Raw genomic sequence first — 17,761 nt, 5'->3', positions numbered from 1 at the left:
TCAGCACCAAACAAGCACTCACATAGAAACAAGTTTCGTAGCTGGTAGCACCCATTTTGTTGCGACTACAATCGCGCTGTGTCGGCATGTTGCGAAAACTTTTCTTGTACAAGTACAAGTTGCAAAACGAGGTTGCAGAAAAAGAGAGAAAAAACCTGAAAACTTTTCGCCGTTTGAATGGCGAGCAGTCGTCATTCTGCAGTGCTAGTCGAAATCAGGGGTATCTCCGTGAATGCCTGGTTGGATTTAGTAGCCGCATTAAGCGCCTACTCATGCTCTCTCTTTCATCCCTCATTTATCCACGCTTTCAAAAGCAAGAAAACAAATAAGCAACAATAGCAAAACAGCTAGTCCTTAAAGTTTGAAAAATTGCGAATTTCCGAAAAAAAAGAATCATTAAATTAAAAGTGAACCATAAAAACTTTTTAAATGACCAAAAATTATACCCGAGGCTTTGCGTTGGCTACCTCAGCAAAATTTATGTATGACATACTTTTAGGCGCCCATCAATGTTGCACAGCTACTACAGCAGCGCTGTTCCTCAATGTAACTTATGCGTGTATCCTTCTCAAGGCTCAACACGCACAGCTGAAGAATATTCTCTTTCAAAAGTTTGAATTTGCTGATTCAACATTCTTAAATTTATTTTATTTTTGTTTTTGTATAACCCTTTTATCTGTTATTTTAGCGGTAAAATATCGTTTAAACTGAAATTTCAACTCCAATTAATTTTGTGTCATTTTAATTACTTGCAGATCGCCCGAAGCCACCGTATCTGCTGATCGATTCGCGGCGCCTAGATGCAGGCAATATTTTTGTGCCGGTCAAAGAGAATTCCGAATTGAATTTGGCCTGTGTGAGCGAAGGTGGCAATCCGAAACCGACGCTCACATGGGAGGTGCTACTCAGCCCTGGTGTGGATCGGCATGCGCAGAAAGTATCCGCTGAGGTGTTGGAACTCGAGGAGGTGAAGAATGATAAGGTGAGTTATACTAAATGTTATAAGTGAATTAATTAAATTATTTTCGAAAAATAGAATAGAATAGAATAGAATGGATAAAGAAAGAATGGCAAGGAGTAAAAAAATGCGCTGAATTGAAAATAAGACCGCTGAATAGCCCAATAAATATTTTTAATTAAATTGTAACAAAAATTGCCAATTTTAGCATTGAAATATATACGCTGAATTGACCATAAGATCGCTGAATAGCCCATTAAACATATTTGAATATCTTTTCAATAATAATTATAAAATCTAGCCTTGAAATCCATGCGCTGAATTGAGTTATGAACTCTTTACTTACTAACTTGTTTTAATTGCCTTGTAGTCACTACATAACTCTAACGTATTTGTGGCTGAATAGGGTTTTACTTACATCAAATCGAAAGTAAAATGAATGAACCCCAAAAGTTGTGTGTTGAATTGAATCTAAAGCCGCTGAAGGTGTTTTTCTCTACTTTATTTTGGTAATTTATGCACATACCTAACTATTTGGCTGCATTTGCATCTCAAATTGCTCGCTGAATTGTTGTCTTAAATTTTGCAGTACAAACCTTGTAGATCAATCAAATAAATATAATAAATAAGCTTGATTGCTTATACTTACTAGATACATATGATTATTAGTATGCTTTTAGGTGCTTTTAATCGCAAACTTGTAAAAATATTTGACATTAAATGCTAGCCTGCCAAAATACGAAAGAAAAATCTTTGCTGAATATATATATTAAGCGCTGAATTGGCTTAAAGCTTAAAAATTTGATAAAAACATGTACACCAAATCACAATGTCATTAAAACACAAGTATAGCGACCAATAAAAGTTGCGCTGAATTGAGTTAATATGCGCTGAATTGAAAAGAGCCTGTATTTTTAGAAACGCTTGTAGAAATCTATAAAACTTGAGTTGAATTGCGGTTAGGGGAGCTGAATTGAGTCTACATGTGCTGAATACAGTTTTCTTGCGCTGTATTTGAAAATAATTCATAAAATTACAAACGCAAAACTTGGTTAAAAGGCACATAATTATAGTTAATCATATGTTAAAATGCACTTTTCTTAGTTTATCAAATTAAAACCAGCTTAGGGAACTACAAAGTGGACTACAACTTTTCAAATTAAAATTCAGTATATGTATACTATCCATAAATACAATAGTCGGTATGTAGGTATGTATTTCATAAATTTGTTTTACTCATACGCAACGGCGCCCTCCAACAGTCTACCCCATATGAACACAGGCTACTTCAAATTACATGCTTCTAATTGTTGCTTTTGTAAGCGTCTTGAATGTGCAAAAAACCATACAATTTCATTGTAGAAGTTGAGCATTTTAATTGCCAACAACTAAGTGGCAATATTGCAGTTGAACGAACTAACAACCGCACCGAAGAGTTTATATGTACGTACTTGCAACTTACGAGCAACTGTACAAATTGCAACAGCACTGGCGCTCACTAAAAGCATGTTAAAAGTTGAAATGAAGAGATTGTGTACTAACTTCTAAATAAATGCATAAGTGCTTGCTCATAAGTGTGTAGCTCTCTGTCTCTATAATAAATACACTCACATATACTTGCGTCATGAGTTATTCGTCGGATGATGCGAATCATTTGCTAGTTATCGTTATTATATGCTGTTGATGGATATACACATTGCATGTCAATAAATATGGAGGATATCCGTTACTTATACGAGTACTTACAACAGCACATAAGCATTTGCATAACTCTCGTGTGTCCGTATGTTGTTGCATAGCATTTATGCATGCTTGTGCCATAAACTATCATGTACGGCTACTTATTACTTTGTGTAGCTGTTGGTAAACAAGAATTTCCATTTTACAGCAAATTTGTGTTAATATCTATGGTATAAACTTTAAATTGCCATGTAAATGTAACAAATTTTCGAGAGAGAAAAAAGTCGCATACGTTATGTCCCAGTTAGTGTGGATTCAATGGCTGACTGGTTATGGTCATATTTATTTTATAATGTAGCAATATAAATAACGAGCGAGTGGATATATGTATGTCTTATATACACATATAAGCTCGATGGACTTATATACATACATATATACGTAGATTAGAAAAACCCTGTAAGAAATTGTAGTAAAAAAGTAGTTATAATCTACTGCCAGTTTTCACTTACTTGCTTAATGTGCCTTTATTTATGAAAAATTATATAGAAATAGCGCGCTGAATACAATTTCCAGGCGCTGAATTCATAAAATGTTATAATGCAGCTACAGCTTATGTAACGCTACCAGTATTTACGCTGAAAAAGTTGCGCTGAATTATAATCTAAGGCTGCTGAATACAAATTTTTTAACAAATATTGACTGAATTAGTTTTGAAAATGTTGAAAATTTTAAAATAATATCACAGATACATTTTCTCTGTTATAAAAAATGTTATGCCAGGAAAAATATGTGCTGAATTCGAGCATATTAACTCAATTTAGCTAAAATTAATAATTTTTAAATAGCTGAATTTACACCCGGAAAAATATTTTACAATTTAAAACTAAAATTTTTTCAATTTTTACTAATGAAAGCATAATTGTCATTAATAAAATGATATTATATGAGCTGTATACATATTTTAGAGTGTAGAATATACATGAGAGCCAATCAACTATTTGACGCCAGAATACTTTCGACATTTTTTATGAAAGCGTAATTTTCATTCACAATATGGAACTATCTAATTACACTACTAAGAAAAATTTCAATAATTTATCAGACACTAACAACTTAATGAAATCAGAAATATATTATACTAATATAGAAACAGACTATTTTAATTATTTGTAGATCCAAAAAAATAGATATATATTGGCTAAATGTAAATTGTAAACTGTCACCAAACAGAAGTTTACTTGAAAATTATGCGCTGAATAGAGTTTCTTCAGCTGAATAGTATTGGTTTAAGCAAAGCCTAATTATATGTTTTTGTAACGAATGCATATAACGGGCGCTGAATTGAGTAATATAATTAAAAACTTTTTTTTTTTTTGAAGCAGAACTATTGAGATCATACATCAACTTCGGCAAATGATTTTACTTGTGACCAAGGATTTACTGCAAACAAATTAAAAAAAAAAAATTTTTTTCTTGCTAAATGTGAAATAAGATACGCTGAATTGGTTATTAAGCCGCTGAATAGCAATCAAATGAATAAATTTATGCAATATACCTTTAAAATAAGTAAACGGACTAAACACCTACCCTTAATAGGTAAGCTGAATTATTTCTGATGTTGTAAATTAACAAATTTAGTCTAAAAAGTCTCGCAAGCCTTTTTCATTCATATTTTTTCGTATGTACCCTCTCAAATATATAAACACATAAAGTCCACTCAAGCCAGCCACCATGCTCATATTCATGCTGATAGACAGTTGAATGGACGTCACCGCAGCGTGGTCTTTATGCGCACATAAAGAGTTAAATCATAAATGAAAGTGCACGTACTGGAGGGACTTAGATGCCAGTAAGCGACGCAAGCGGTCGACCTTGTATGTGGCATGTTTGACTTGTATATGTAATACTTTTCAAGTAAAAATATAAAAATATTTATGTGATTTCACATGCTTTCCTATGTATAAGTGCAGTTGCCCAAGCATGTGTTAGTCGCTGTCACTTGATTGTATGAATAAATGACTATATAAGGTGACTAATTTGCATAGTGTTGTACATATTGCTTGCCACCGAAGTAACCTAAAAGGAAACGTGCAACATATGAGCGTTATTATTATATTATTTTTTCGTTTTTGAATGAATATATGAGAAGCGTAAGTTGTTAGAAAGTAAGCAAAAGTTTGTATCAATTTTCTTTCTATTCAGCTAACCGCTGAATATGCGCTTGTTGCTTGCATTATCCCCTAAATTTTGTAAGCTCACACACCAGTGACCTCTTTCTGCATATTTAACTAATATTTCACTTATATTTCATTTAATTATTGTTAGAAAAGTTATAATTGCGCCATAGAATATGTTAAACTTGTGCATAGCGAAAATATTTCTATTAACTAGAATTCTATGAAAATAGTTTATTCAACTTCAATGTGTCTAAATGGAAATTTATTGCTTTTCTTTGCTTAATTTCCACTTGATGCATATTAATTTATTAGTTTTCATGGCTTGCCACTTCATTATTTTTCCATTATCGCACACACATTCGCCGCTGATACAGTCAATTAAAGCGCTTGCTTACTTGCATATGTTGTATATATCCATACAGTTAGACATATACATATGTCAGTTTAGCCGCCGCCACTTGTTAGCTGCCACTTAGTAATGTTTTGCCACGTGCAACAAATCATTTGGCACACTTGGCCACAAATCTGTGGCAACGACAGTGTCTGGACGCAAATGCTGTCTCACCGAATACTGTTCAAATTAGAATCTTAAACATGTTAATTGAATTTGTCAATATAAAATATATATATTTTACATATATACCTGTGTCTTCTGATTGGTAAATGACAGCACACATTTGTATAATTTTGAGGTTATTATTATATTTTTGGAATTTTAGTGTCATTGACCGCGCGTTCCGAATAAATTTATTCAACTTAAGAATTTTTATATTCTTATGAAATTCCCGTTTAGCGAGTCTCTCTTTTCTTTTTAACATTTTAGACTGTGAAACGATGGATCGACTCTCAAAGAGCGTCCTCTGGTCACTAGATTCAGAGGTCGAAGAAGAAACGGCGATCTCCATTGTGATCTATTCAACCGAAAAGAGCAGTTTCCAAGTTATATCCTTAGCACTCAATGAATGAAAACGGGACCTCTCTATATACATACATTCATAACTTTAGGTTTATTCATATATCAGTGTGTATTCGATGTCTATCTATGTCCGTCTTAGGCTTAGTCTTCCGTAACGTAGTATAAGTGATTAAATATCAGACCTTCGAAGCTCATAGAGCGGGTCTGTTGATCTCTGTGAGTTCCTACCTAACGAAAGTTCCACGATAAGCCACATCCGCTTACCTATTATGAAGAAGCAATCAAGTTTGAACTGCAAAAAGATAACTGAATTGAGAAATTAAGTGGATATTAAGGTTTAGCTATATATCATAGGTTCTTGGTCCTCTAATCTAAACTGAATCTTAAGGTCTTATAGGTGGCACTTGTTATACTCGGAACTCTTAGATTACTTACTGACACCTCTTTTATTTAACGGACGGATCGTTAATCACAAGTTTAACTGCCTCCCAAAATCCCTAGAGATCAGAAACCGTGACAATTCGACTATTTAAACTTTTATGTTCGAATCAACTTAGATTTAAACTAACTCAAATTAAATCTATTCCACTCATACTCACAACACTCACTTTCATAGACCCATTGCTAACACTCAACCCCTGAGTTATAAGTTAATCAATCAGTCAAACTCCTCATATCTTGGTTCCCAACGTTCCAAATGTTTACATTAAACTCACTAAAATTTGACTCAAACTCTTACTCTCTTTCATGTACACTCATTCAGTTACTCTTACACTCTAATATAAATAACAATAACCTAAAACAAACGGTAATATATATTTCAGAAAACTACATGGTCGCTTTTGTCACAAGTCCAATATATTCCGTTATAAACAACGTTAGGAGACTCTCTCTTCGTACTCACTACTCCCAACATTCACTCCAATGTAATTGAGTGTATGTTTCATACAAATTGTTTGGTTGCGGTTGCAGTTCGGTTAATTTAACTAATGAAAATTCATTGTGGTGAATCGATGGATTCAATGTGTAGCTTCAAAAGCAAATAATCTAAAACAGAAGCACTAACAAAAACTAATATATATTTGGACTAATGAATTTGGCTTGCTAAGCAGTGAACCTTAATGGCTTTTAATTAAATTCTTCGTTGTTGTGTTTCACTTTAAAATTTAGTTGTTTAATAGTTTTATGGTTAAATATTAGTGGAGCAAAAACAATGATTCATTAGAAATTTGCAATTAAGCTGTGATATACACAATTCAACACGTAATTAAGAATGAAAATATCCTACCCAGTATCGCAGTTTACAATATCTACCTTATTCAGCTCAATTCAGCTGCGATATATGCAATTCAGCATGATCTTTTCACTGATAGAAATACTAATTCACTTAATTGTAACTTCAAAGCCTTTTTAGACAAATTTTAGTATATGTATAAATGCTTCAGGTCGAATATTTTAAGAATTTTTTTATATAAATCATAATTCAGCTTAGCTGACTCGGAGACATCTTATTGATGATATCCAGTTAAAATATGAAATATGTAGATATCATTTTTATATATAAATGTGGTCAGCGCTTAATATCATCATTCAGCGCGCTTCAGTTATTCAGAATTATATCACTAATTCTATATAAATATAATTCAACGTCAATCTATATCATTCAGCGCATCTCAGTTCTATTCAGTATTCGCTTAATGCATCTTAGAGTTGCCTTAGGTATACAATGACACTATTCAGCATAATTCAGCGCTATTCAGACTACGAAAATTATATCAAAGTCGTTTTAAACGTGATTTTCGGCTCAATTATTCAAAATTATATCACATAACATAACAGCAATTTAATTCAGCGCGCTTTAAATAGCATAATCTGAATGCTTATTAGAGTAGCATTCGATGCACAGTGAAACTATTCAGCTATATTCAGCACCCGAAATTTATCTCTAAGCGTGTTTAAAATATTATTTTCTACTAGTTCTAGTGCCTATAAGCTACAAAAAAATAAACTGCCTCCAACTCCCCACCTCCCAATCACTTAATACCTGGTGCACTCACTCACCACGATTCGCTTTCACTTTACTCTCATTCCTCACGGTGCCATCATTTATTTACGTGCTGTGAAAAAAATACACGCCTGACATAAAGCGGCACACTTTCACGCCTCTTGCTAGGCTTTTGTCGAATTTCCATACCTCGCTGGAAACATGAAAAATGCAACATTGTTGCCAAAAGTATTTCAACGCTGTCATTTATTTTCATTTGGCGCCATAACCTTGCGCCCGCCGCCAAGCCACGCAATTGAGCTTCCCACAGACACTCTCTCACTCTCTGTCTGTGAGTGGCCTTAGTTTTTTGCTCTCATTTTGGATTTTTTCTTGCTTTCATTTTTCGTTGCATTTTTATGTGGCTTTACAAGAATTCACCTTAAAAATGCAACACTGGCATTTTGCAATGTGCCTGGTGTTAGAGCGTGAGTGGTGTGGCATGCACATGTGGCACCACAGTGTTGCAATGCATGAGTGTATGCGTGCTTGAGAGCGTATGCAAAATTGTGCAAAGACCTACAAATGTTAGTCCAAAGTAGAGCGGCGGCAGACGGACGAGGCCTCAGCGTGTTTCATGTAAATTTTTTACTGCATACGAAATGTTTTCGAAAATTTTTACCCAACACCAAAAGTATTTGCACACAACATACAACGTGAGTGTGTGTGTTTGTATTATGTTCGCCTTTGTTTTTCGGGAATTTGTTTATCTTTGCACTTCTCACTGGTTTCATACTATGCTTTTTATGCTCTTTTCTTTTCAGGATAAAAACGCATACAAAATCAATAGCGGCGCGAAAAGTGAAGCCCGCTTGCCGGCTGTCTATCGTGCCCATCACAATGCCCGCATTCTGTGCGTTATGGAGCATCCGACATTGAAGATACGCCAAAATGCATCACTGCTGCTCGATGTGCAATGTAAGTAGCGGAGGAGGAGGAGCGAAGGTCATGTAGTGAGTGGTGTTATGTATTGATGAAGCGGAGCAAGCTTTTGTTGGAAACTTGCAATAACTAAAGTTTGCTTTTTGTTTGTGGCATATTTTTAGGCGCAAACACTGGTAGTTGATTGGATTTTAGTTCCAAAAAAAAATATTGCGCTTAAAGCGTTACAAAAAGTTGTACAGAAAACATTTTTCTGAACAAAGTGAGCATAAGGACGAAAGAGCTTTCGTCAATATATAGATTATAGCTATGTTTGCCAATAATCGATTTTAAATGTTAACTAATTATTTGATTAATGATTTTAATAAATAATGTCTAATGAAAGCAATTTAACTCATAAAGCAGTAAAAAATCTTAAAAGCTTTCATAAAAAGAATTTTTGAGCTTTCACTTAATAAAATTCGTTTCCACGATATTCATAAAAAGATCTGTTTGAAGATTATTTTATATTTCTTGCTTATATTTAAATAATCCTTTGAAAGCTCTTCGCGAGTTTTAAGTGTTTGTGAGGAAAAAAATTAGAACGTGCACTTAATAATGCATCACCTAAACTAATTTAATAAAGTTTTCCACTTCGAACCAGATCGTTTATGATCATAGAGCTTTATTTTTATAAAAAATCTAAAACTTTTGTGAAAGCTTTTAAGATTATGTTACATAATTTAATACGAGTTTCCATTAATACAGAACTTTTTATATGTATTATCGTTTCAGTAACAATAGAATATCAAAGCCCCGCGCTGGACGCTTTAAAAGAAAAACTAAATTCTATAACTTTTTGTATTTAATGACTAACTTAATTGCTTTCTCGTTTCGTAGGCCAACATAAAAATTTCATAACACCTTTGGAGCTTTAAGCTCATTAAATTCAATTAGTGAATATTTTCCAAATATTTGAATGATTATATTTTTGTATATATTTTAGTATTAATACGCAAGAGCTCTGGCTGACCTCCAGAGAGTCACTTTTACAGAAAAGCTTTTAAAAAAGATTATGAGAATATTTTTGAAGTTGAAAGCTTTTTTTTGGATATATGTATGTTTACCTTTGGAATAATATTTTTACAGTTCAAACATACATTCTCTACAGCTTTACGCTCAAGTATTAACCTTTAAAACGCTTTTAATTCATTGACACCAAAGAAAAAAAATTTACTAACGACCTCAAGCTTTATTAAAAACGAATAAGTTGTTTTTGCAGTAAAGCTTTAACCCTTCGGCAAGAATGTGTGAAAAGAGCTTGCTAATGATACCGTTATTCTCACATCTACTTACGAGCACGTGTGCTCACAACATTCCCTATACTAAAATATTCAACAAAGTGACTTTAAAAGCAATTTGCTACTTTTCCACAACAATTTTTCCTTCAAAATAAAAACAATTTTCGAAACATAAGACGACTTACAAAATAACTATGTATCTGGGTAGCAAACTTCTCACATCATCGACAGGCCGCATGCAAGTCACAGTTTATTTAGAATGCGCCACTCTGAGAATGTGACAAAAATCTGTAAGAAAAGTCAAGTGACTTTAAAAGTTCCAAGTGGCAAAGTTATTAAACTCTCATTAGCGTGCAACACAAGGCGCTATTGTTATGTCATCGCTTACAAAGTAGTGAGCGCTGCATGATAATGCAAATTGAAGAGGTAGTTTTTGTAGTTGTCAGTAAGCGAAAAGAAATGACAGTTGGAAGGCTGTCAAGTACGAGATAAATGATGAGAGAATAAGTTGGATGATTGTTGTTATATTGAAAGTATTATACAGCCTTTGGATTATATCGGAATCAGAGGGAAACGAGTCTACTCTAAAGATTGGTCACGTTTGGAAAGATTAATTACTCGATACTGTAGATTCCATCTGGACTAAATAATGGTAATGGTGTTTCTCAGATTCTCTTGTAGTATTGTTTTAAATTATTGGAAAGAAAGTATAAAATCGGTCGCCGTTTGATGGAAGCTTAAGAGCCTTTCTCACGATAGTCCGGTCTACATTACTGGGGGGATCCGGATCTCTGCAACATGTCTCATCCCGTAAAAGCTCACTAAAACAATGCTCAGTAGGAAACCATATCCAAGAATACAACTTTTAGGTGTACAATATTTACCATTCTCAGCTAACTATCTGATGATGTCCAAAGCTCTCAGTGACGTGATTAATCCCTAACATTCTGAAGTATACCACGCATACCTTACTAAAATAACTCAACATATACAACTCATCGGTAATATCGGTAATCGGTGGATTGATTTGTCCATATTAGTCCACTGTTTTTTTTAGGTTAGGAAAAGCAGTAGAGTCGGTGTTTCCTTATTTAATGACATGGATCTCTCTGTAATTTTCGTAAGTTTCATGGTATAATAAAAGATGTTGACAAATCCTTCTATTAATTTTCGAAGACCACTAAAAATATGCGATTCTTTTTTCCATGTTTACGGTTACCAAAGAATACATACATATAATGGATTCTCCTCAAATCTCTTCATGGAAGATTCAGCGAATCCATTGCTAAAAGCCGTAAATGGTTTGCTTGAAAAGTCTAATCAGTTCTGCAGTTTTGGAATTTTACCGAGTCCACTACGAATATTGGATATATGAATATATGGTTTCTCTTCTGGTCCGATTCTATTATCTGAAGGTTTTGGAAGACAGAAGGTCGCAGATTGTGGCTGATTGGCCTTGGTCCTTCAAAGATATTAGTTATAACTGATCTTTGCGCCCTTTTCAGACGATTAGCCAAAGTTAACTCCCACGGTAAGGTGTGCGTTCAACAATAGTTCCATAATGCCTTTAGACCGAGTTTCCGTATTTTTCGAATAATTTCCATAAATCGCTAGTCTGTGCGACGAAGTTTCTCCCTGTCTCTACGAAGTCATAAGTTGCCGCTATTGTCATCAACTAGCGACGAGTAGATGCCATTTTCATTGTAATTCCAGAACAAAACTCATTTCATAATCGTCCATAAAATACGAGAATTTATAACTTCGTAATCACACCAATTTCGTTTAATTTCTATACCCTTCCACTTCACTGCGCCGCACTGCCCCGCCCCATTCTCTACTTTGGGGCGCTGTCAGTCGTACCGAAATGTGTACGCCTTTGCTTTGGCTAAAGTGAACCGACTTTCGAGGCGATTACATGATTGCCACGAAAAACAACTACAAAGCAACTTTCGGGTAGGCGGATATCCTGCCACACACGCACACACTCACATCGTATAATAATGCAGAGCGCAGCCATTATGGCTAGAATTTACAATACAACTGCCAGCGAATAGTTGAGGAGACAACTTTTGTTTCGCTGATTTCGATTTGTTGTTGTTGTAGTTGTCTATTTTGTTGTTATTTGATTTTACTATTTGTATTTGTCAGCGTATTTGTTTTTGCTGTGCGCTAAACACGCGCCGCATTTACATTTACTTTAATTATAAAAGTTTTCTGAGGAAATGTGTGGCTGTGTGTGTGAATATGTACAACAATAACAACAATAATAATAATAAAGTTTTTAATTAAAAAGCGACAAAACGGTGTAAAGTCGCTGCGTGTGTGCGCCAACTAACGCTAATACCTACCGAAAAGTCGAAAAAACAAAAACCGTACATACAACGCCTAAATGTATGCTACACTTTTCAAGCAAAACTTTGCTTTCACTGCCACCTTAATGTCTTAACTACAACTTTCTCGCGCGTTCACGTCTACTACACGTGTAGTTATTTGAATTTTACAACTTAATATTATAGTCTTACCGCTTATTACTTACATATATCTACATATATATATACCTATATATTCACCACTTTCTTTTTGCCCTTTCCACAGATACACCTTCATTCGCCATTTCACGCACTCCCGGTTTCGGCTATCCGCTACGCGAAGGCATTGAAGTTTCGCTGAAATGCGATGTTGACTCAAATCCGCCGAGCACACCGCGTTGGCAAAAGGACGATGGCGATACGCCGGTAAGTAGACTATGTTTCTTTAATAAGTTGGAGATAAGTAAATAGGTGGCGGAAATAAGTTATTGTAAACGTATGAGTTGGTTAAATGCAAAAGCAGGGTTGAGCTTGGTATCAGTGAAAAAATAGTAGTAGAAAAGTAGTAGAAAAATTAATTGGTATGTTGACTAAAGTAGTATGAATTTTACCACGGCTCTAAGAGGCAAGTAAGTCTGTTCATTTGACTTTACTCACTTTGACATTATTTTATTTTCTAAAATTTCTACGTTATCCCAATCTTGAATTCTGTTGACCCAGGATTTGACTCGTATGACCCCAAAATGAGCATATACCAACTCCTTCTTATGTGAAGCATTAATCTTCCTAAAAATGCAAAAAAGAACCTTACGTCACGTCCAAAAAATGTACCCCATCCCCTATCCAAGGTCGATGATCGCACTTAAAGTTTGTTTAGGTTTTGGTTTACATAGATCATTGACCCAGCCTATGATTTGTTTACATTTTGGCCAAGGTCAATGACCTCTGGAAGTGCTTTTCTTATATTTTGATTCGAAGAAATTTTTTTAACTTTTGAACGGTGTTTGTTTACATTCTGAAGTGCTTTGATGCTTAGAGTTTCCAGAAAAAAGTTTTCACTGAATCAAAAATAGTAGTAGAAATTTAATTCCAAATTCCGTATATTCAGTTTGAAGAATTATATTCCATAAATGGTCACGTATAATTAAAATAAAAAATATTAGAAAATTACAATTACAAATATTAGTAAAATTGTAGTAAACTAAAATAGTAGTAGACTGGAATATGGGTGAATACTGTGTTTATCTAAGTTATTAATTTTGAAACGTTAATGCATTATGAAATTAAAGTATGTTTTTTATAAAAAAGTCCTTAAAACATCATAAAAATAGTAGTAGCTTTTTTACAAACGGTTTACACAGAAAACTCTTGCAGAAAATTAGTTCAAATAAAAGTTTAAAAATATGGTTATCCCTCAAAATAAACAACTGTGACATTGAAACACAAGAATACCAGTTCGAAAAATAGCAGTAGAGAAGGTAGTAGATTTAAATTTATTATTATCATTTTTATAATTCATCATATGGAAAAGAATCGTAATATTTTTGTTTATTTTGTGGTATTAAGCCTCAATATCCTATGAATTTTATAGTAATTTTTCCAGTTTTTGAACCAGATATTTCACATATATTTTCTTGATTTATTCAATACAAGAACGAATGGCAGAAGCGTTACACGTCCGCGCAAAGTGACTTGGATTCGAAGTTTTATGTATGTTACATATACATATGTCTATGTAGGTCCTTCCAATCAAATCTCTATCTTTACTACCACATTCCACAATACCCACTCACATTCAGTGATTTCCGCTCTTTTTCTCTATAATTTCGCAGTTTAAATTTTCAAATAAAAATAGGCATGACTGTTACTGTTAAATATATGTATATATTCTGCCAAATCTATATATATTTTCATGTATACACAGTTGAACAAAGTCTAACCAAAATTTTGACAATTTTCTCCAATACTGCCTTCCACAACAACACCCACGTATGTGTATGCGAATATACTTTCATATGTGTAAGTACGCACACAAATAACCAACTTCAACTACTTTCCATGCCAGCAGACAAATGGTAACTACCACTGTCTACTACAATGCTGGCAACCCTAAGAATACACAATTTATCCCTTCAACTTTTCGGGCATACGCCATCGAATCTACGCGCACATATGCCTACACATGCACACATATTTAGAGAGATAGTCGCAATCACGCAAGCAAATACTACAAGTGTTTATACAAAATATGCAAATTTCCTGCTGTTCACAGACAGACAGACATATATGTATTTACTGCCACTTATGTATATTTATTTGTGATTACATATGTACCCACTAAACCTCCATCTTCCTTTTCCTCGAACCACTGCTAGTTTTGGTACTTTGCGGTAAAGTTAAATAACATGAAAATTTGTTTCCCAAAATAAAAAAATATCGCAAAAAAAGGTCCGAAAAGCGAACCCCAAAAACTCAGCCGCCAGCCAAACATCAACAATCACTGATTTGAGCGACAAATTTGCTTTTCCACTTTTGTCATTGTGGTTGGTCCGAGTCGTTATTGTAGTTGTCCTGTTTGTTTGTGGGCTTTTGTTATCTTAGTTGGTATTTATATTTTAGTTTTTGTTAGTTGAAACTGTTATTTTAGTTGTTAAGTGTATTTGTGTTGGATTTTTGAGAGTTTTCCAAATAATTTAGTAGTTTTAAGGCAACTTAAAATGTAATTCAAGTGGAGGATGTGAAGGTAACAGAATTATGTATGTGATTAGTAAAGTTAAGATGATTTCATGATGCATCGAAAGGTAATAGAAATTAAATGTTAGAAATTTTAAGTAACAACTTTTTCATGTGGGTCTGAGGTCAGCGTCCAACTGCCTTATCCACGTATGATCAGGTCTGCCAACTCGCCTCTGTCCAGGCGGGTTCCAATCAAAAGCATTTCTTTACGAAGACAAAGGTTGACGAAATATTGTGGACGTTGCAAATCCCTGGCTCTAAGCTTTACAGCAAAACATATTTTTTGTTGGCACCAAACAAATGCATTGTTCGAATGAATAACTATTATGATTTCCATATGTTTTTAAGCGATCCAAATGCCTATGCGATTACTTTAATCCTCAGAGGAACCTCCATTTCGCGGTTATGGTGCAGCCGATATGAACTTATGATTCATCATCTTCTATATATTCTCCAAGTGTATGCAATGAATTCTTATTGTTAGTGTTCAAATTCATAATTTTGGTTTTTTTGAGATTTATTTTAAGGTCTGCTTTGGAGGTTGCTTCGGACATATCGTCGAGTTTAGCTTACATATCTGCGTGACTATGCGATAGAACGCATCTGTTAGCCGCATAGTCCAAGTCTAAGCCGAACAAACAGCGCACACTTTATTCCCCATCATCACAATGTCCAGAATTATTTTATTATAGTAGAGTTATAACTGTCAATTTTAAATTAATTGAAATCTGTTTTTAAGATTTATTTATTAAAATATTTAATTAATAAAATTCTTACAGATAGCAATAACAAATGTTTTAAACTTTCAAATTATATAATATTTTTAACGTAAATGTTAAACATGTAATATTTATTTTAAATTATATTTTAAAAAATAGTAGTTAAAATTTTGAAATTGATTTTCAGGTTAGGTTAACCTGGTGGGCCAATGAGTCACATAGAGACCGATTTTTGTTCTTTGCGATACCAGATGGAGTGCCTTCAATGAGAAGTAGTCATCCTTTAGGATGCCTGAACTTGACGCGAATTTCAAAAGATGATGTGGTTTCACTAAAGATATCTCTCCAGATTATCATACCGTAAAGCCCCTAAGTGCCCTGTGTGCTAAAACCGTTGCTTTGACACTGCAGGACAAGCACACAAGATATGTTCCCTTATTTCTTTGGTCCTGCAGTGATCCGGTAATTTGAAAGGTGTGTAAGGCAGCAGTAACTCCGGGTATATATATCCTCCTCATCCATCGAGTCATCCGTAAATATATTTAATGTGCTGCGTGCATCTGTCATGCCCTTACGTCAGCCATCGCTTTGAATCTTCTCTGCTATTTGAATAGTGTGGTCAAGTAGTCGGTGCTTTCCAAGCTGAAATCACCCACAGTGCTATGACCGAAGGTTCTATGCGTAAATTCTCTTGCTACCATTAGTCGTACCGCCGCGCTGTTTTTAGAAAAGAGATGCATAGGTGGCAAATTTACTATTAGTTCACTTTGAACTAACGTCGGTTCTTAGTGCTCCCGTTATGCAAAGCGCAGTTAACCGCTGAACTCTTTCCATCTTCGTAAAAACAAGCAAGTCAGTTTTGGTATAAAGAGCAAAGTAGAGTGGAGTATATATATTATCTAAAAATAGTAATATATATCTTTTATATATAAATCATTTTAAAAAATAGTAGAATTTCTAAATTATTTTTATTATAAAGGAAATAAATGCACATAAATATAGCAGATGAATTAGTTTTTTCCAAAAACAAATTATCCAGAGTTTTATTATTTTTTATTAGCACTCTGTACTATATATGCAACTACATATACACATTCATTTATTTATGTATAAGAGAGTATATATTTAGTAGTATATATGAACTTTTTATACTCTCGCAACAAATGTTGCTAAAGAGAGTATTATAGTTTTGTTCACATAACGGTTGTTTGTAACACCCAAAACTAAACGAGTTAGATATAGGGTTATATATACCAAAGTGATCAGGGTGAAGAGTGGAGTTCAAATCCGAATGTCTGTCTGTCCGTCCGTCCGTCCGTCTGTGCAAGCTGTAACTTGAGTAAAAATTAAGATATCTTGATGAAACTTGGCACACTTATTTCTTGGCATCATAGCACAGTGGTTGCGTCCATAGGACAAAATTCAAAAAATTCATAACAACAAAAATTTGCGAAAAGTAACAAAATCGTCTATAAAATGTCCAAGCTTCTTCATGGCAAACCGGTTTTTACTGCAAATCTAACGGGACATTCTAAAAATAGAATGCAAAGCGTGAGCAACTGTTCAATTTTACAGCGAAACCGCGCTAAGTTAGCTATTTGTGAAAACAAAATTGAATTTCAAAGTGGTCAAACGTTTGCTAGAGAGGTCCGAATTTGATTATTTAAAATTAATTTTATTGTTGCAGGTATTTACTTTAATAAATTCATCTTGTGAAATTAGTTTTATTGATTTATTATTTGTTGTGTATTTTTGATTGATTATACTTTTTTGTGTATTTTTTTAACGTAATTTTCATGTTTAAATAGACATTTAGTTATGTTACCCCACGATCCCCCCTTTATGAGTGTTATCAGTGTATTTGTCAATGTTTTAAGGTAATACAAATGTTAGGTGTAGCTGCCAATATTTGCCCGTATGTGTATATTCGTGAATAAACTTAAGCTGTCGTCTTACTATTGCTCAAATTTGGTTTGGTAGAACAAAGCATTTAAAACAAAGGCTACGCAGTAGAGATGAGGAAACTTAACATTTGTATTGGTTACATTTGCAAAAAA

The 17,761-nt window shown here is 33.9% G+C and overlaps 1 protein-coding gene across 1 annotated transcript in view; it reads left to right on the top strand.

The window, feature by feature from the left end:
- LOC105214855 (uncharacterized) overlaps positions 1-17,761 on the top strand; it is a 219,704-nt gene that overhangs the window by 145,695 nt on the left and 56,248 nt on the right. Inside the window, exons 6-8 of the mRNA XM_011188522.3 lie at positions 756-982; positions 8,543-8,696; positions 12,536-12,675. Coding sequence (XP_011186824.2) covers positions 756-982; positions 8,543-8,696; positions 12,536-12,675 — 521 coding nt within the window. The remainder of the gene's footprint in view (positions 1-755; positions 983-8,542; positions 8,697-12,535; positions 12,676-17,761) is intronic.

The sequence above is a fragment of the Zeugodacus cucurbitae genome, chromosome 6, assembly GCF_028554725.1.
Source record: "Zeugodacus cucurbitae isolate PBARC_wt_2022May chromosome 6, idZeuCucr1.2, whole genome shotgun sequence".
NCBI lineage: Eukaryota > Metazoa > Arthropoda > Insecta > Diptera > Tephritidae > Zeugodacus > Zeugodacus cucurbitae.
This window is presented reverse-complemented; position numbering and strand designations above follow the sequence as displayed.